The sequence below is a fragment of the Suncus etruscus genome, chromosome 9 (genome assembly GCF_024139225.1).
Source record: "Suncus etruscus isolate mSunEtr1 chromosome 9, mSunEtr1.pri.cur, whole genome shotgun sequence".
Taxonomy (NCBI): Eukaryota; Metazoa; Chordata; class Mammalia; order Eulipotyphla; family Soricidae; genus Suncus; species Suncus etruscus.
Window position 1 is genome coordinate 69,033,985 of NC_064856.1, and position 20,597 is coordinate 69,054,581.

Below are 20,597 nucleotides of genomic sequence, written 5' to 3' on the forward strand. Positions count from 1 at the left end.
CACAAGGCAATTTAAAGCCATAAAACTTACATAACTCCTTAAACATTAGAGGCATAGTATTTTTTACATTTCCATGTAAAATGTATTAAATTTTTTTACATTTTTTTAAAATAACATATTATTTAAACACCTTGATTACAAACATGATTGTGGTTGGGTTTCAGTTTAGATAACCAGCAAAAGACACATTTTCAGTATATATTAAAACTTCAATAAATAAATATTGGTATACCTCAGAGGTAGTGTTCATCAACTTAATAAAACAATTGTAAAATAAAACATAAAAAATAGTTTGGTTTTTCAGTACTTATACTTTTAAAGCCATTAAGTGTGAAATGTTATTTTTAAAGTATCAATTCAGGGGACCGAAGTACAATAAGTTTGTCTTGCATACTGCTGACCCAGGTTTGATCCCTGGTACTCTGTATGGATTTCCAAGTCCTGTCAGGAGTGATACCTGAGTATAGAGTCAGGACTAAGTCCTGGGCACTGCCAGGTATTGCCCTCAAATAACAACAACAACAAAATAAACCAATTCATTCTTCATGTTAAAAATATTTTTTGTTGGGGGCCGGGCGGTGGCGCTGGAGGTAAGGTGCCTGCCTTGCCTGCGCTAGCCTAGGACGGACCGCAGTTCGATCCCCCGGCATCCCATATGGTCCCCCAAGAAGCCAGGAGCAACTTCTGAGCGCATAGCCAGGAGTAACCCCTGAGCGTCACCGGGTGTGGCCCAAAAACCAAAAAAAAAAAAAATATTTTTTGTTTATGTTTTAATTATAGTGCCAGCGTCAAATAGAAGACAACTCCCTTTATCAAAACATTTTATTTTCAGAGTTCTGGGTGCAGAAATAGAAATCTAATCTTGACTTCTTGACTTTAGATGAGTTATTATGGTCCACAGATATCAGAGCACAAAGCCAATATATTTGACATTCTGTCTTTTATGTTCATTGTCATCCAATGCCTGAGTACTTTTTTCTGGCTTTTTTTTTCTTTTTCTTTTTCCCCTGGCTTTTTTTTTGTATAGACAAGTTCCTCTGCGGCCCCCCCCCCCCCCCCCCGTGCCTGCCAGGAGCTATTTCTGAGCAGACAGCCAGGAGTAACCCCTGAGCACCGCCGGGTGTGACCCAAAAACAAAAACAAAAAACAAAACAAAAAACAAATACAGAAAGAACTTTGGCCAGTACTGAGTTTTATTACTTTATTACTTGCTTGTTCTCTATTTGTCTACATTTTTTGGATTAGCATTCACAGTTGTTGTTGATGGCCATATTCTTACCCTTCCCTTATCTTATTAACCCTCCCCTCATGATTCTTCTTTGTAGAACTGGTTTCTCATTCTGCTTTTAGATGAATGATATTTTTGTTCTCAAGAGCCCTCTTGCCTTTTGTTTATATGTGATTGGCCATTTCATTGTGGGTCAGGGAGGAGAGTTGGGAAAGTGTGCAGAAAATATTTTATGACTAAGACAATGAGACTAAAAATGAATATTTTTGCTATTTCATATTTATCATAGTTACCAGTCTAAGCGTTCTCTACCCCCACTGAACGCTATTTTCCTTCCTTCCTTCCTTCCTTCCTTCCTTCCTTCCTTCCTTCCTTCCTTCCTTCCTTCCTTCCTTCCTTCCTTCCTTCCTTCCTTCCTTCCTTCCTTCCTTCTTCCTCCTCCCTCCCTCCCTCCCTTCCCTCCCTCCCTCCCTCCCTCTCCCTCCCTCCCTCCCCCTCCTTCCTTCCTTCCTTCCTTCCTTCCTTCCTTCCTTCCTTCCTTCCTTCCTTCCTTCCTTCCTTCCTTCCTTCCTTCCTTCCTTCCTCCCTCCCTCCCTCCCTCCCTCCCTCCCTCCCTCCCTCCCTCCTCCTCCCTCCCTCCCTCCCTCCCTCCCTCCCTCCCTCCCTCCCTCCCTCCTTCCTTCCTTCCTTCCTTCCTTCCTTCCTTCCTTCCTTCCTTCCTTCCTTCCTTCCTTCCTTCCTTCTTCCTTCCTTCTTCCTTTCTTTCTTTCTTCATTTTTTCTTTCTTTCTTTCTTTCTTTCTTTCTTTTCTTTCTTTCTTTCTATTTCTTTCATCTTCCTTCTTTCTTTCTTTCTTTCTTTCTTCTTTCTTTCTTTCTTTCTTTCTTTCTTTCTCCTTCCTTCCTTCCTTCCTTCCTTCCTTCCTTCCTTCCTTCCTTCCTTCCTTCCTTCCTTCCTTCCTTCCTTCCTTCCTTCCTTCCTTCCTTCCTTCCTTCCTTCCTTCCTTCCTTCCTTCCTTCCTTCCTTCCTTCCTTCCTTCCTTCCTTCCTTCCTTTCATTCATTCTTTCTTTCCTTTCTTTCTTCTTTCTGCCACACCCCTCAGCACTCAGATATTACTTCTGGCCCTGTACTCAAAGTTGCTCATGGCAGGCTCAGGGAACCATACGGGAATCTGGGATTCAAACAGGAGTCTGTCCTGTGTTGGCTGCTTGCAAGGCAAAAGCTGTGCTATCGCTCTGGCCCTGTTTTTTCTTTTTAAAGGAGTGCTTCTTGCTTTTTAGTGCTTCTTGCAAAGCTGGTTTAAGAAATATGCGTTTCTTTATCTGTCGCTTGTCTATAAATCTGTATCACTTCTTTGAATTTGAATGACACTGTGAGAACCAAAGCCCCCTGGGCCTATGACCAAGGTGGTCCCAATCCCCCAATAAAGCCACTGTAAAATATTTTTCCACTTTATAACTTCCCCACAGGCAGAGGGTGTTAACCCAAAGAATAAAACTGCAAAATGTACCTTGTAAAGGGCAGGGCCCTCCCCATTCAGCTAAAATAGAGGAACTAGGTGGGTCTAAATGGTCCACCAGACAAGGACCCCCTGACTCAGAATTGAGTCAGCAATAAGTTGAGAAATTAACCCTGAGTATGATGTGATTCCTGTTCAATTGAATTAAATGCTTGCATTATTATATTAACCAATAAAATGCTTGCGTTGTTGAGCTTCTAAAACCATATAAACTGCTTGAAGCTTTGACTCGAAGTCCTTGTTAAGAATCCCTTGATTGGATGAAACTTGGACCTTGACTAGTCGAATAGACCCCTTTTGCACCTTGTATTATCAAAGGTGGTCTTTGGCTCTTAGTGCCGACTTGGGTGTCAACTCGAACCCTAACAATACTGTTGCAGAACTGAGTATTTTGGGTATTTTTTGAAGGGAGCCACAGTTGGCCATGTTCAAGGCTTACTTTTAGCTTTGTGCTCAAATCTAGCAGCTTTGGAAGACCAAGACCTTGGGATGCCAGGAATCAGCTGATCAGCTAGCTAAGCACAAGGCAAACACGTTATTTGCTGTACTATTGCTCTGAGCCCGGGACAGAGCATATTTTTTCCTTTCAAAAATATTTTGAAGCATTGCATTTTACAATACTATTTGCTAAGGATTGGCCTTCATGTGTACACCAGTCCAACAACATATTCTCCATCAGACTGTCTGCTTCCATCTACCAAGATAGAATTAAAAAAAATAAATTAATTATATCATCGTGTGACAATAGTTACATAGCTGTTCATGAATTTTAGTCATAACAATGTACAACACCCATGCCTTCACTAGTGGATATTTCCTGCCACCGATGTCCATGTTTCCCTCCCACCCTCCCCATTGCCCTCTCCTCTGCATACTTGTATGGTGGACATTTTTCTTAATATATATACATATATCCCTCTTTGTTTTAGATACTATGGTTCACAATATTGCTACTGAAAGGGTATCATGTTTATTACTTTACCTCCCTTTAGCATCCGTCTTTTGTCAGGAGAAATCATTTCCAACTATCATTGTCATAGCGGTCCCTTCTCTGCCCTAACAGCACTCCCCCATTATTTGTTACAAACTTCCTACCATGAAGTGGCCCTTCTATGCACTCTTCTTTATTATCTTTGGGCATTATTATCATGCTAATTTTTAATATCCCACAAATGAGTGTGATTAGCATATGTCTATCCTTCTCCAGTTCACTCAGCATAATATGTTCCATATTCATCCATGTATAAGCAAATTTCACAACTTCATTTTTTCTAATAATATGTGTAGATGCACTGTAATTTCTTTATTCACTCATCTGTTCTCAGGCACTTGTGTTGTTTCCAGATTCTAGCTATTGTGAGTTGTACTGATGCTTTATTTGCATCGTGTGTGTGTGTGTGTGTGTGTGTGTGTGTGTGTGTGTGTGTGTTTGACTACTCCCAGGGTGCTCAAGTGTTACTTCTGGCTCTGCACTCAAATCACTCCTGACAGGATCAGGAAACCATATGGGATGTCAGGGCTTGAACACAGTTGGCCAAGTGCAAGACAAAATGCCCTACCCACTATGCTATTGTTCTGGCCCTTCCCAGGAGCAGTATTACTGGGTTAGATGAATGCTCAGTTTCTAGATTTTTTTTTTTTTTTTTTTTTTTTTTTTTTGGTTTTTGGGTCACACCTGGCAGTGCTCAGGGGTTATTCCTAGCTCCAGGCTCAGAAATTGCTCCTGGCAGGCACAGGGGACCATATGGGGTGCCGGGATTCGAACCGATGACCTCCTGCATGAAAGGCAAACGCCTTACCTCCATGCTATCTCTCCGGCCCCAGTTTCTAGATTTTTGAGGAATGCCCATATTGTTTTCCAATGAGGCTGGACCAGTCTACATTCCCACCAGCAGTAAGAGTCCCTTTCTCCCCACTTCTTCCCCAGAACTGGCTTTTCTTGATGTGTGCTAGTTGTATAGAGTATTCTTGTTAAGATTTTTATTTCATCTAAATTATTTTCTATGCTCACTTATTCTTTTCTGATTGTTGAGTTTCATTTGATTGATATGTTATTTATTATTTCTTTATATATTAGTTGCTTTGAGTTTGCTGTTCTCAGGATTCTCTGTCTTTGACACTTGACATTTTAATTACTATACGTATTGATGTTCTATTTGAACTTTGTTTAGAACTCTTGAGCTTATTTATACTTATAATTTTGACTTAGTCTTCAGAATGGGTAAAATTTCAGTTGTAGTTTCTTAGACAAGTACTTATTTCCTTTCCTCAGGGGCTCTTATACATCAGATATTGTTTCTCTCTCTCTTTTATTTTTTTGGGCCACACCCATTTGATGCTCAGGGGTTACTCCTGGCTAAGCGCTCAGAAATTGCCCCTAGCTTGGGGGACCATATGAGACACCAGGGGATCGAACCTTGGCTAGTGCTTGCAAGGCAGACACCTTACCTCTAGTGCCACCTCTCCGGCCCCAGATATTGTTTCTCTTAACAGTATTCCATATTTCCTTATGCTTCCATTTATTTCCTTTTCTACTTTTTGTTAATCATTCTCTGCATATCTTCCTTCAGATTGTGGACTCACTTCTTGTCTTCTGTTATCTGCTGTTGAATTTAATAAGTTTTATTTAGTTCACGTACCATTTCTTTCAGTCACCTACGATTAGTTTGTTTGTACTCACTTGCTTTCTCCTGGTTCTGTACTTGGAAGTCACTCATGATGGTGCTCAGGGAACCATATGAGATGCCAAGGTTCAAACTCAGGCTGTCCATGTGTAAGGTGCTTGCTTTGCCCACTGTACTAACTCTCTAGACCTATCTTTCATTTTTTAAGGTCTGATATATAATTTCCTTCAGTTTTATTTTGGCCACATCCAGTGGTACTCATGAGCTATTCTCTAGAAGTGAATTCTGGTAGTTCTCAAGGGACTTTATGTGGTCCTGAGGATTTGAACCAGAATTAGGGAGATGCAAAGCAAGTGTCTTAATTTCTATTCTATTGTTCTAGTCCTTATTTACTTCATTTTTTGTGCAGTCTTATTATGATCACTTTGAAATAGGTATTTGTGAGATTGTAAGCCTGGTATAACATTTTAAACTACTTTCTTTGATAATCATAAGAACCAACTATTTGACACTCATGAATGTGACCTCGATATCTGCTTGACTTGCAGGTAAAAGAATCATTAATTTTATTACAAGCAGTGTTGATCACTTCTCTCCAATATGTTGAGAGAAATCCCAGTGGCAAAATTATTCATGGACCCCACCCAGTGTCAATTTATAGTGCACCATCACACCATAATTGTGAACACATCACCTAAATGAGAAACCAACACAATTGTATAATCACAACAACTAATAATGTAAACCCTGGTAAGCAATGAAACCAAGCAAAATCAATTAGTACCGCAACCACATGTACACTGTAAAGTGTGTGGCAACACAATTATAGTACTCTATTCCTATGAACTTTATATGTAGAAATTATTTTTTAATATAAATTTTTTATTTAAGCACCATGGTACAAACATGATTGTAGTTGGGTTTCAGTCATAAACGGAACACCCCTCTTTACCAGTGCAACATTCCCACCACCAATGCCCCCCTTACCATCCCCTGCCTGTATTCGAGACAGGCATTTTACTGCAGTTATTATTTTTAAGTTTAGTAAGCTTTTTTTTTTTCTTTCTTTCTTTCTTTCTTAAAGGATAAGTGTTAAAAATACAGTAGTAACGGTGTGATAGTGGCAATCATCATTGTTTGCATAGGCCCAGCAATATATGGGGAAAACGGAAAAAAAAAGCCTTGGCCTAATTACAAGGAGGCCTCACCCCTGAAGTTTTCTGACATAAGAGCGCCTAGGCTCCAGGCATACCAGGCTGCCCAACCTCTGAGTCATTCTCCTTAGTCCCGGTAATGTCAGGTTCCTGTAGTTAAAGATTCTGGGTTCTCTGCATTTCCTTCATTGAAGTCAGGCTGATGTGGAGCATTCTCTAGTTTTACCTCACCATTAGATGAATAGAGACCTGCCCTGCAAGCAAGTTGTTGCTGTTGCTAAGTCATCTGGGTGTTAAGAGAGCACTCTTTGGAGGAGTGGTAGGTTCTTCCCTGATAGAGGTTTGCTTCCTGGTAATGTTATAGACAATTGTGGTTATTTCTATAGATGGTATCCATGGTTCAGAGGTGTATGGGTAATGTCCATTTGTCTGAAACCTGAGCCAAGTCATCATGCCAATGTTCAAGATATAAGGCCTAGCTGCATTACAAAATTTGTGTTCCCATCTTTATTTGATAAGAAATTGTTTGTATGTGTGATATTTTCCCATTTTAATGTGCCTATGCAAAAGAGAAACAATGCCACAAGGTATTGGTGCATCTGGGGCTGAGGGAACAAGTCCAACATTTCCCATAACTTGGTTCTAACATGAATTCTAAACACATAAACTCTTCTACCAAAATTCCTTATTGAACAGATCCCAATGGGGAAAAACAAACAAACAAACAAACAAACAAAAAACAGTGGGCAAAATTGTCACTCTATAAGAGGATATTCAAAAAGAGTTATAAATGTTAAGGGAATACAACTAAGATATACAAAGAAGATACACATGTCCCTTTTATGTCTTTAGAAATAGCCGGGGGGAAGGTGGGTGTTGAATCTGGGACACCACTTTGGTCTGTGATTTGGCCATCTGGAGTCTGCAAATGAGTCCCAGCAGTCCCATGTCAGGAAATGTCTTAAAGTGGAGACTTCTCAGAAATGAAGTATGGTAGCAAGCAAAGGTCCACAGTGAAGGAAGGTGGAGGCTAGGAGGCCATTGAGAGTAGATTAATAGAAACAGAGTATTGGTTTCTTCTCAGGCTGAGAGTCCATTTTTTCACGTTGGGAACTGGCTGGCAGCTGGTTTCAGCGAGGATAATGATCTGTTTTGTGAGGAGTGAAGAACTGAGGGTAAAAATAGTTAAATGTGGGGTAATAGGCAGTGGGGGTGAGATTAAAGGAGTAGAAATGAGCCTGTAAGGTGATGAGCCAATGGGGGAAGGAAAGTATACAACATAGACATTCTTTTTTTTTTTTTTTTTGGTTTTTGGGCCACACCCGTTTGACGCTCAGGGGTTACTCCTAGCTATGAGCTCAGAAATCGCCCCTGGCTTGGGGAGACCATATGGGACGCCGGGGGGGGGGGGGATCGAACCGCGGTCCGTCCTACGCTAGCGCTTGTAAGGCAGACACCTTACCTCTAGCGCCACCTTCCCGGCCCCGACATTCTGTATATTATAAACAATGATGAAACTCTATGATATTCTATTAAACTATCTATACTAGCTAGCACCCCGGCGCAGTTTGAGAATGGACATTCTTGGGTGTAACTCCACCCTGGATTTAGGTGTACCTATCTGAGACCCGCCCATTTCTGGGAGGGGTCTTGGGAACTGAATATTCGGTGTGACCTTACCTGCAAGACCCCGCCCATTCCTGAGAGGGGTCTTGGAATAGGTAGATAAACCCTTGAGCGAGGGGATTAGGGTCTGCCCTGCTGGTCTCTTTGGCTTTTGGGTGTTGGCCTCTTTTGGTCTTTGACCAGGATGGAGGTCAAAGGGAGATGGCTGAAAGGAGTTCAGACGCAGGGCTAGCTAAGAATGGCTGAATGCTTGAAAGGTTATGAGATAGGCCACACACATGTGGTGGATAGGGCATGAATAAAACTGATGCTTCCTGATGCCTGTTTCTGGATGAGTCTGATTTCACCGTTCACCTGGGCCTGGGACCCGCCGGGATGGGGGTTGCGGAGCCACTTGGCCTGGGATGCCATCCACCTCCGTCCAGCCCCATCTTTAATTATTTGATTCTTCACTTGGGAAGAAAATTTGCCAGCAACTTCCCCAAGGGAGCCTAACTTGTGCAGGGTGGCAGTTGGGGAAAAGCCTGGGGTCCCCTTTAAACTCCCTGGCACCCACCTTGCTGGGCCCCTGGGCAGGAGCCTAGGATTAGCTCTGGAGTCTGGGAGGAAGAAAATGTAAGTCTATTGGTGGGGAGATATGTGAGAATTATTAGTTCAGAAATTGCATCAGTAGTAAGAACAACAAAAAAATGTGAAAAAATTCAACTTCTTATTTTTTTTTAAATTTAATTGGTTTTATTTAGAGAACTATGAAAAGACAGGAGAGGAAGAAATGGTGGGGTAAGAGAGAAAGAGAGAGAAATATCAAGAGAGAGAGGTGTTCAAGAGAAACAGAAAGTTTATCCGGAAGGGAAGAAGTTGAGAGTACATATTTCAGATTGAGATGCTGGTGAATCTCTAAGATGGAGAATGCCCATGGAGAGGCTGGAGCCATAATACAGTGAGAGAATTTTTACATTACGTATGGCTAACCCCATTTCAATTTGGTTCTCTGAGTCAGCCAGAAGTAATTTCTGAGTCCAGAGCTAGGAGTTAACCCTGAGCATCACTGTAACTGTGTAGTTCATGGTGGGTCAAAAAATATAAACATTTGAAAAAATGAAAGACTGTGGTGAGCTTTTTCTATGGCTATAAATTAATTATTCTGACTAGTAAATGAAAATAGCCAGCTCTACATGGGCGTCCTGTTTCTAAAACGAACAACTAATAATAGGGAGTAAAAAAACTAGTTTGACAGGGAAGTATTTTATAGAAAAGCACTTTTCAATATGGTCAAAATAAAAATTATATATATAAATAAATTTATACCCCAAAAATTAACCAGAAAAAAAAAAGAAAAGAACTTTCCCTTAGATACATAAAATCTTAGAATACAGACTTTGCTACATTAGCCTTTTCCATTCCTTTTTTTGTTTCTTTTTGTGCCACACTCAGCGGTGCTTAGGGTTACTCCTGGCTCTGTGCTCAGAAATTGCTCCTGGCAGTCTTGAGGGACCATATGGAATGCCAGGGTTCAAACTTGGGTCTATCTAAGTTGGCTGTGTGCAAGACATTCTACTGCTGTGCTATCATTCATACCCTTGCCTTTTCCATTCCTATAGCTCATGGTGCTCCTGTTGAGAAAAATCCAGCGTTGACTCTCAACTTTCATAGACATGACAGGAAGGACTGTTTACAGTGATTGAAACTAAAGAAATTAGGAACAACAAATATTTATTTATGTGCTTATTATTGATAAAGATGCTTATCTTTTTACCCCATCCTCCTTCAAAAAGCCCGAAGATAAGGTCAGTCTTTCTCTTTTTGTTCTTTCTCCAAAGCCTACCCATAACTCTGTTAGCTTTGCATGGGAGAGTGAGTATGCCTCAGGTAACCAGTTTATGAGGAAATTTTACTGTTTAGTCTGACACTTACTGGTTTACAACCACTCTTTTTTTTTTATTTATTTGGTTTTTGGGTCACACCTGGCAGTGCTCAGGGGTTACTCCTGGCTGTCTGCTCAGAAATAGCTCCTGGCAGGCACGGGGGACCATATGGGACACCGGGATTCGAACCAACCACCTTTGGTCCTGGATCGGCTGCTTGCAAGGCAAACACCGCTGTGCTATCTCTCGGGGCCCCTACAACCACTCTTTATAAAATAATTCCTTATGGTCAGCACGATAGTATAGCAGACAGAGAGTAGGGTGTTTGCCGTGCTTGTGACTGACCTGGGTTTGATCTCCAGCATCTCATGATCTCCTGAGCACCACTAAAAGTAATTCCTAAAAACAGAGTCAGGAGTAAGTCCTGAGCACCACCAGGTATGGTCCAATAACAAAAACAAAACATTCCCTGCTACTCAAAACCATTCATTCAAAAGGACAGATGCACACTATTATTTATCTTAGGCCCTTTTAGCTAAGATATGGAATAAATAAAATAAAATAGCTAAGATATGGAATAAATCTGGGTATCTAATAACAAATGAGTGAATTATAAAGGTGTGATATATGTTTATATACATGTATCTATCTATCTATCTATCTATCTATCTATCTATCTATCTATCTATCTATCTATCATCTATCTGTCTATCTGTCTGCCTGCCTGCCTGCCTATCTATCTTCAATAGAATACTATGAATCTTCCAGAAAAAATAAAATTATCCAATTCCTGCTACTTGAATAGAACTGGATGAAAATCATGTTATGTGGAGTAAATCAAAAGAACAAACAGAATAATCTCACTTATCTATTGTATAAAATAACAGGATGAGGAAATGCAAGGCATTAAAGAGGGATATCAAGGTCACCCTTGACCCTAGAGTATAGGAGGGAAAAAGACAGGGAGGGATAGAAATCCGGAAAGAGAAGAAGGGAAGTAATGGAGAGCGGGTGTCAAGGGCCTTGAGTACATTGGTGGTGTAGAGGCATGGTATAGCTATATATTCAAAGCACCGAGTCAACAACAGTGAAAACAGGAGATTCAAAGCACAACAACTAGATATGGAAGATTATTTGAGGATACTAATGGTGGGATTAATCCTGGAACGTATGTCTAAAACTCAACTATAAAAAACTGTAAATAATGGTGCCTTAATAAAAATATATTTTGCATTAAAATTTATTTAAAAATGCAATGCCTGCCTCACACCTATATTTATTGCAGAGCTATTTACAATAGTTAGAATCTGGAAACAACCAAGATGCCCTTTAACAGATGAATGGCTAAAGAAATTGTGGTACATATTTACAATCAAATATTATGCAGCCATCAAAGGAGATGAAGTCATAAAATTTTCCTGTACATGAATGGACATGGAAACTATTATGATTAGTGAAATAAGTAAGAGGGAGAGAGAGACACAGAATAGTCTCACTCATCTATGGGTTTCAAGAAAAATAAAAGATATTATTGTAATAATACCCAGAGACAATAAAGATGAGGGCTAGAAGGATCGGCTCATGATAGGAAGCTTACCACAAAGAGTGCTGAGTACAGTTAGAGAAATAACTACACTGACAACTATTATGACAGTGGTAATGAGTGAGAGAAGTAGAATGTCTGTCTTAAATACAGGCAGGGCTGAGGGTGGAGGAGGAGGGCATAGGTGGTGAGAATGTTGCACTGGTGAAGGGGGGGGTGTTCTGTTTATGACTGAAAACCAACTACAATCATGTTTGTAGTCATGGTGCTTAAGTAAAGATATTATTTATAAAAAGTTTATTTAAAGAAAATGCATCATATAGTTGAGATATACTTGATCATAATACATTTGTTTCCAGACAAGTGAAAGTCAAGTTATTAAAAACAATGGAAGTGAAGTAAGCTAAAAAAAAAGAAAGAAAAAAGTACAGTAACAAGTACATTTATAAAAATTATTGTATCTATAATTTAATCATTAATATAATGGCAGAAGGTTTAATAAGCTCTTGTCACTAGCTGTCTATTCTGTTAAATTGCCGTTTTCCTATAGGGATGGCAGCATTAAACAAATGAAGTTGTCCAGAGATTCACAGCAATGTTACTGATACTACATGTAGGTAGTTACTGATACTCCATTACTGATACTACATTTAGGGGCATGTGCTGAACTGCCAGGGCTCCTAAAAAAAGAAAGATATGGGGGGAGGGTGCCCACAGTTGCTCCAAAAATCCCTAGTGATATCAGCCCCCAAATCGGCACACCTGAAGTATAGTCAGATTGATGTCCTTGAAGGAAATCATAGAGAGTCAGTGATGAAGTAGGGCCATCGGGAAATTGGTAATTATGGGTGATGAAAGCAGCAGGCATGATTTTGGCAGGGTGAGGGTTTGGCCTACCCTCTCCTCCCCAGATGGCCTGTTTTCTATTACGTGGGCTGGTGTACGCATGATCTCTCATGGGCCCAGTTTACAATCTTGTTCAAGAAAAGAGTGAGTCTATGGGTCTGGCCCGGTTTGAATATAGTGATTGTGTTTGGGGGCATAGTTACAGCTCTAAAAAGGTTTTATTTTTAAAGAAACAATAAGACAAAAACTTTTCTATTCTTCATTCTATGAACCCAGGTGTGCACAATTGGGAAGTATGTGCTATACACTTACACACATTCCAAGATTCAATGTTTGCTAGTAAAGGATCTAAATTTATTGTCAGTAGAATAACTATTGTGATAATATTAGGGACTTTGATGAGAAGTAAAGGAAAAACACCCAAACTCTTGGGGATTAAGACTGTCAAAGCCTCAGGTATAGACTGAAACAGAGATTCTAAATCAGCACATCTGTCTTCTCTCCAGCTGCAGGGTCTCCTGGGTAGGGTTGCTCATACTGTCATTCATGATAGGACTGTCCTCTAGAGCCCTCTGCAGAACCTGCTTGAGGGCCTGCTGCCTTTTCTGCCTAAAGGAGCCAACGAAGAAATAAACAAAGGGGTTAGCAAAACTGTTGATACAGGAGAGGAAAGAGACAATTTGAAAACAATATAAGGAAAACTCATTCTGAATCCAAAATAAGAGAAACCAGTATATACCAAAGGGCAGGCCACAGAGGAGGAAGACCAACACTGTGAGCCCAATAGTCACATACAGCCTGGTCAGCTTCATTCGTTGAGAGAAACAGAGCACTCTCACTAGCAGGGCCAGGCTGGATCCAAACAGAAGCACACATGAGAAAATCAGCCATGAGGCAGTGATGAAATCAAGTACTTGGCACCGATACATGTCCAAATTAGCACTGAAGAAGGCACAATAGTTCCCTTCCAGAACACTCAGCAGCAGTGAGAGGGACCAGAGCAGAGAACATACAATAACTGATATGTTTCTTGGGCGGCGGCAGTGGTACCAGATGGGAAATAGTACAGATATGTAGCGCTCTATGCTGATGGCACTGAGAATGCTCAGGGCTGTAATGTATGTACAGTTCAATAGAACTTCGAAAATATACGGAAAGTTTAAGTTAGGGAATTCGTCCAGGGTTATTATAATCCTGAAGCAAAGAAAGAGGAAATCAGCGCTAGCCAGGTTGAAGATGTAGATATGGAAAGACGTTTTCTTCTGCATGTGGAAGGCCACAAGCCAGAGCACAACAAAGTTACCTGCCAGACCAATCAGGGCAATAATAATGATAAATAATCTCAGAATCAGGATTCCCATGTCAGATGAAGAGACATCTTGTTCAGTTTCATTCATGCATGTGGTATAAGTTCTCAAGGTTGTAGTAGTTGGATCCATGCTCAGAAATCTTCCTCAGGTCCTCCTAGGAATATAAGCAAGGCCTGAGTACCTGATTTATTTTCATTGATTCTCATAGCCACCCAGATCTCTGGAATTACTCTCCCTGTCTTTCTTTGTTTTTCATTTGTTTGTTTGTTTGCTTGCTTTTGGCTCACACCTGGCAGCGCTCAGGGGTTACTCCTGGCTCTATGCTCAGAAATCGCTCCTGGCAGGCTCTGGGGACCATATAGGATGCCAGGATTTGAACCACTGTTTGCATGCAAGGCAAACACCCTATCTTCTCTGGATCCCTACTCTCCCTGTCTTATACAGGAGATACCCAGAGGCTTGTAGGAATTAAGTTAACAAAAGATTACACAATGTTGGTGCCTGGAAATCTAGATTCAAGTACAAAAATTCACAAATTCAGTTTTCTTGGTCTCTACAACCTGTGGTTACTCTACAAAATAATTCTCAGTCACAGAAAAATTGTATGGCACCGATATTCTTGTTCACTGATATAGGCTATACCATGTCTTAAGGGTCATGTAGAGAAAAGCTTCTTTTAGACTGTGACAAAGTACTGAATCCAACATTTTTTTTTCTTCTTCAGAATTGAGGTTTCCACTTAGGAAACTGGCAGCCCCAGGTGCAACCTAAGAAAAAAGTAGTAACTGAGAGTTGTCTATACTCTGTGCAAAAAAGAGCATTATGATTTAGATGTCACTTTTAGAATTACAAAGCTACTCTAAAGTCTGGTTCCAGTAAATCAGAAAGGCTTGTGTTGCCAGGTAGAAATGACCCAAATAGCAGCATCATGACAGCTTATCTCGTGTGTATTGGTGGGTTTTCAATGATTAGCTCTTTATTATAGACTTAGTGAATAATCAAGAGCATTTAATCAAGAAAAACTCATCAAGTTGAATGAAGAGATAATATTGTTGATAAGTTTCTTGCCATGTATGCATCTGATCCTATTTCAATCCCGAGTACCCCTCAGCCTGTCATGAGTGATTCCTGATGGCAGAGCCAGAAGTAAGCTTGTGCACTGCTGGTGTGGCCCCCAAACAAAAATCATATAATACATATACACAATGGAATATTACTCAGTCCTAAAAGATGAATTCACACAATTTGTTGCTACATGGGTGGATCTTGAGAGTATTGTGCTGAGTAAAGTTATTCATATGCTAGATATAAAGTAACATGGTATGGAAATAACAAATGTCCAAAGGTAATAGAAACAAAGAGCATGAGACACCAGTAGGAAGATCACAGGGAAGAGAGCACCATGACAATGGTGAGGGAAGTGGTGATTCTGGAGGATGGAGTGCTAAATGTAGGTAAAAAGTGACTGCACAGAGGTAAGCTGGGAAACAGCAGGGAAACTGAGAACATTGGTGGACGGAAGTTGACATTGGTGAAGAGATTGGTATCAGAACATTGTACTCTTGAAACTCAGTCATAAAATACTTTGTAATTCATGTTGAGTCAATTAAAAAAAGAGATTGAATTTCAGGCATAAATGTTTCACCTCCACCAGTGCCCACTTTTCTCCACCAGTCTCCTTTTCCCCCTCTTTGCCTCCCACCTTCCAGAATGCCTCTAGGGGGAGATGCTTTATTATTATTATTATTATTATTATTATTATTATTATTATTATACTTATCCCCCCTTTTATATAAATACTGCAATAACAAAGTTGTTCATGTGTTTTAGATTTAATGTACCACCCTTAATCCATGAACATTTCCTGCCACCAATGTCCCCAGTTTCCCTCTCACCCTCCTCCCTGCCTGACTCTGGGGCAAGCATTTTACCCCTTTGTTTCTCTTTCTCTCTCTTTCCTTTTTTAGACACTATAGTTTTCACACTGTTAATGAAGGGGACCTTGTTTATCACTTTATCTCCATTCAACACCCAGTTATTGTCTAGTGTGGTTAATTCCAACTATCATTGTCATAGTGGTCTCTTCTCCACCCTACCTAGACTGACCCACTATTTATGGCAAACTTCCTAAAATGGATTTGTTCTCTCGGTACTCATCTCTATTGTCTATGGATATTATCACCAGACTATCTTTTATTTTTCTCATATCCCACAAATGAGTGAGATTCTTCTGTTTCTATCCCTCTACCTCTGACTCATTTCACTCAGTATAATACCATACCTTATCCATCCATGTATAGACAACTTTCATGGCCTCATTTTTTCAAACAGCTGCATAGTAGTCTATTGTGTGGATGTACCACAGTTTCTTTAGCCACTCATTTATTGTTGGACACCTAAGTTTTTCCAGGTTCTGTTTATTGGAAATAGTGTTGTGATGAACATAGGAGTGGAGAGGGCATTTTTATATTGTGTTTTGTGTTCCTAGGGTATATTTTTAGGAGTGGTATTGATGGATCATATGGAAGCTCAATTTCCAGTTTTTTGAGAAATATCCATATTGTTTTCCAGAAAGGTTGGATAAAACAGCATTATCACCAGCAGTGAATAAGAGTCCCTTTCTCTCCTCATCTATGCCAGCACTGATGATTCTTTGTGATGTGCTCTATTCTCTGTGGTGTGGGGTGGTATATCATGGTTGATTTAATTTGCATCTTCCTGATGATTAGTGGTATAAAGCCTTTTTTTCTGGTTTTTTTTTTTTTTTTTTTTTTTTGTGGTTTTCGGGTCACACCCGGCAGTGCTCAGGGTTTTTTTCCTGGCTCCGTGCTCAGAAATTGCTCCTGGCAGGCACGGGGGACCATATGGGACGCCGGGATTCGAACCGATGACCTTCTGCATGAAAGGTAAACACCTTACCTCCATGCTATCTCTCCGGCCCCTTTTTTTCTGGTTTTTTTTATTTTTTTATTTTTTTTGGTTATCTGTATTTATTCTTTCTGGAAATATCTCTTTATTTTTCTTCCCATACTTAGATGTGGTTAGATGTTATTTTTTCCTTGCTAAGTTATATCAGTGCCTTGTATATATTAGGTATTAACTCTTTATCTGAGGAGTATTGGGTGAATAGTTTCTCCCATTCCATGTGCATCTAGTTTCTTTACTATATGGACTTGTAGTCTTTGTATTCTCATCACTATTTCCTTTGAGGTGCAGAAGCTTCTCAGTTTAATGTAGTTCAATTTGTCTATCTTTCCTTACACTTGCTTGGCCAGTGATACTTTATCCTTAAAGATGCCTTTAACTCCAATGTCATGGAGAGTTCTGACTACATTTTCCTCTATGTACCTTATGATTTCAGATCTGATAGTAAGGCATTTAATTCATTTTGATTTGGTCTTTGTGTGTAGTGTTAAAGAGAGATCTGAATTCATTTTTTTGCATGTAATTGACCAGTTTTCCCAACACCTCTGTTGAAGAGGCTTTTCTTTCTCCACTTTGTATTCTTGCTCCTTTATCAAAATTAATTAATTGTAAACTTATGGGCCCAACTCTGAATATTAAAATCTATTATAGATCTGAGGATCTGTCTTTATTTCAATACCATTCTGTTTTAATGTCTAATGCTTCATATTACAGTTTAAAATTTTGAAAGTGTTGCCTTTCATCTTCTTTTTGCCAAAGGTTGCTTTAGTTATTTGTGGATATTTACTGCTCTTTAATAATTATAGGAATGTCTGATCCACTTCTCTGAAAAAAATATCATGGGTCATTCTTCAAAGAAGTGGATCAAACACTCCTGAATTTCATTTGGAACAATAAACACCCATGAATAGCTAGAGCAACCTTTGGGAAAGTAATATTGGAGGCAATCACTTTCCCCAACTTTAAATTGTATTACAAAGCAATAGTAGTTAAAACAGCATGGTATTTGACTAAAGACAGACTCTCAGATAAGTGGAATAGACTTGAGTATTCAGAGAATGTCCCCCAGACATACAATCAACTAATCTTTGATAAAGAGGTAAGACCTGCAAAATGGAGCAAGGAAAGCCTCTTCAACAAGAGGTGTTGGGACAACTGGTCAGCCACATGCAAAAAAAATAAAGCAAATTCAGATCCCCAACTAACACCATGCTCAAAGGTCAAATGCAAATTGATTAAAGACCTTGATACCAGATATGAAACCATAAGGTATATAGAACATCACATAGTCAAAACACTCCCTGACATTGAGACTAAAGGCATCTTCAAGGAGGAAACATCACTCTACAAATAAGTGAAAGCAGAGATAAACAGATGGAACTATATTAAGATAAGGAGCTTCTGGGCCCGGAGAGATAGCACAGTGGCATTTGCCTTGCAAGCAGCCGATCCAGGACCAAAGGTGGTTGGTTCGAATCCCGGTGTCCCATAAGGTCCCCCGTGCCTGCCAGGAGCTATTTCTGAGCAGACAGCCAGGAGTAACCCCTGAGCAATGCCAGGTGTGGCCCAAAAACCAAAAAAAAAAAAAAAAAAAAAAAAAAAAAAGATAAGGAGCTTCTGTACCTATAAGGAAATAGTAACTAGGATACAAAAGCCACCCACAGAATGGGAGAAACTATTCACCCAAGACCCATCATCAGGGAGATGCAAATTAAAACAAAAATGAGGTACCATTTCACACCACAGAGAATGACACACATCACAAAGAATAAGAACAATCAGTTCTGGCGGGAATGCGGAGAGAAAGGAACTCTCATTCGCTGCTGGTGGGAATGTCGGCTAGTCCAGTTTTTATGGAAAACAATATGGAGATTTCTCGAAAAAAACCTGGAAATTGAGCTCACATATGATTCAGCTATAACACTCCTAGGGATATACCCTTGAAACACAAAAATACAATATAAAAAATCCCTTCCTCACACCGATATTCATTGCAGTGCTATTTACAATAGACAGACTCTGGAAACAACGAAGATGCCCTTCAACAGATGAATGTATAAAGAAACTATAATACAGGGGCCTGACAGATAGCATGGAGGTAGGTGTTTGCCTTGCATGCAGAAGGACAGTCGTTCAAATCCTGACATCCCATATGGTCCCCCAAGCATGCCAGGTGTGATTTATGAGCATAGAGTCAGGAGTTACCCTGAACTCTGCCAGATGTGACCCAAAAAGGAAAAAAAAAAAAAAAAAGGAAAAAACTGTAGTACATATACACAATGGAATATTATGCAGCCGTCAGGAGAGATGAAGTCATGAAATTTTCTTGTACAGGGATGGACATGGAAACTATCATGCTGAGTGAAATAAGTCAGAGGGAGAGAAAGAGAGACACAGAATAGTCTCTCTCATCTATGGGTTTTATGAAAAATAAAAGACATTATTTTAATAATGCCCAGAGACAATAGAGGTAAGGATTGGAAGGACTGACTCATAATATGAAGCTTACCACAAAGGTCGGTGAGTGCAGTTAGAGAAATAACTACACTGACAACTACCATGACAATGTCACAGAGTGAGAGAAGTAGAGTGCCTGTCTCAAATACAGGCAGGGGATGGAGGTGGTGGAAATGTTGTACTGGTGAAGGAGAGTGTTCTTTTTATGACTGAAACCCAGCTACATGTTTGTAATCATGGTGTTTAAATGAAGATATTATAAAAAGTTAAAAAAATAATATTTACAGCCATGTAATTTCTCTATTAAAAAACACTCCTGTCACACTCAGGGATCATATGAAATGCCGGGGATCAAACCCAGGTCAGCTGCATGCAAGGCAAATGCCTTACCCACTGTGCTATCATTCTGGCCCATGCCAAATTTATATTTTTAAAAATAAAGCAATATCAGTGGCTAGTGCCACAGGAGCAGCAGAGGGTATCCTGGAGATGAAGAGAGCAGCTTAAGCCCTCAAGCCACCTAGAGTGAAACCCCCAAAGTCCCCAAGCCCAAAGATGTGCCCAAATCCTGGAGAGGAAGCAGCATCCATCACCAGATCAAAAGTTAAGCTCCTGCCTTGCATGTGGCCACTTGGGGACAGACCCGGGCTCAATCACTCGCATCCCATATGGTCCCCTGAGTCTGCCAGGAGAGATTTCTGAGTGTAGAGCCAGTAGTAACCCTTGAGGACCACTGCCTGTGACACAAAAACAAAAACAAAAGAACAAACAAAAAAAGCTCCTAGGGAGATTCTGGAGAAAGTGGTGGTTACAGCAATGATGAGTGAGTGGTGCTCTAACATCCTTCCAACTTTGTCCTGGTAGAGTGGATCATTGGAATGCTTTGCAGGTCCACTGAAAGACTAAGCTAACCGGTCTCGCGGGTCATAGACATTAAAAAGTGCAGTTGTGGCCATCGCAATTAGGGAAAAAAAGATATCAAGGGCATCCACATATGAAAGGAAGAAGTGCAGTTCTTGCTTTTTGCAGATGACATGAAACTGTTTCTAGAAAACAGAATGATTCCACAAGAAAGATTCTAGAAACAGTAGACTTCTATAGTAAAGTGGCAGCTAAAAAAATTAACATGCAAAAAATTAACACACTACACAACATGCAAAAATCCATGGCTTTTCTATACACAAATAAAGAAATAGCAGAATAAATAATAAAATAATCTCATTCACAATTGTGCCTCAGAAAATCAATTACCTCAGAGTCAACTTAACTAAAGAGGTGAAAGACCTATACTAAGAAAACTACAAAATACTGGTTCAAGAAATAAAAGAAGATACAAGGAAATCAAGACATATACCCTGCTTATGGACCAAGAGAATCAACATTACTAAAATGCAACACTTCCAAAGCATTATCCAGATTTAATGCAATTCCTATGATAATACCCATGATATTTTAAATTTTTAAAAATAGTATCTTTATTTAAACACCATGATTACATA

General features: G+C 39.9%; 1 protein-coding gene across 1 annotated transcript; it reads right to left on the bottom strand.

Annotated features, from left to right (window-relative positions):
* Positions 1–12,888: 12,888 nt before the first annotated feature.
* LOC126018564 (mas-related G-protein coupled receptor member X2-like) lies at positions 12,889–13,845 on the bottom strand. Its single transcript, XM_049780681.1, has one exon. It carries the CDS (start codon positions 13,843–13,845, stop codon positions 12,889–12,891), a length of 957 nt encoding a protein of 318 aa, XP_049636638.1.
* Positions 13,846–20,597: the final 6,752 nt, after the last annotated feature.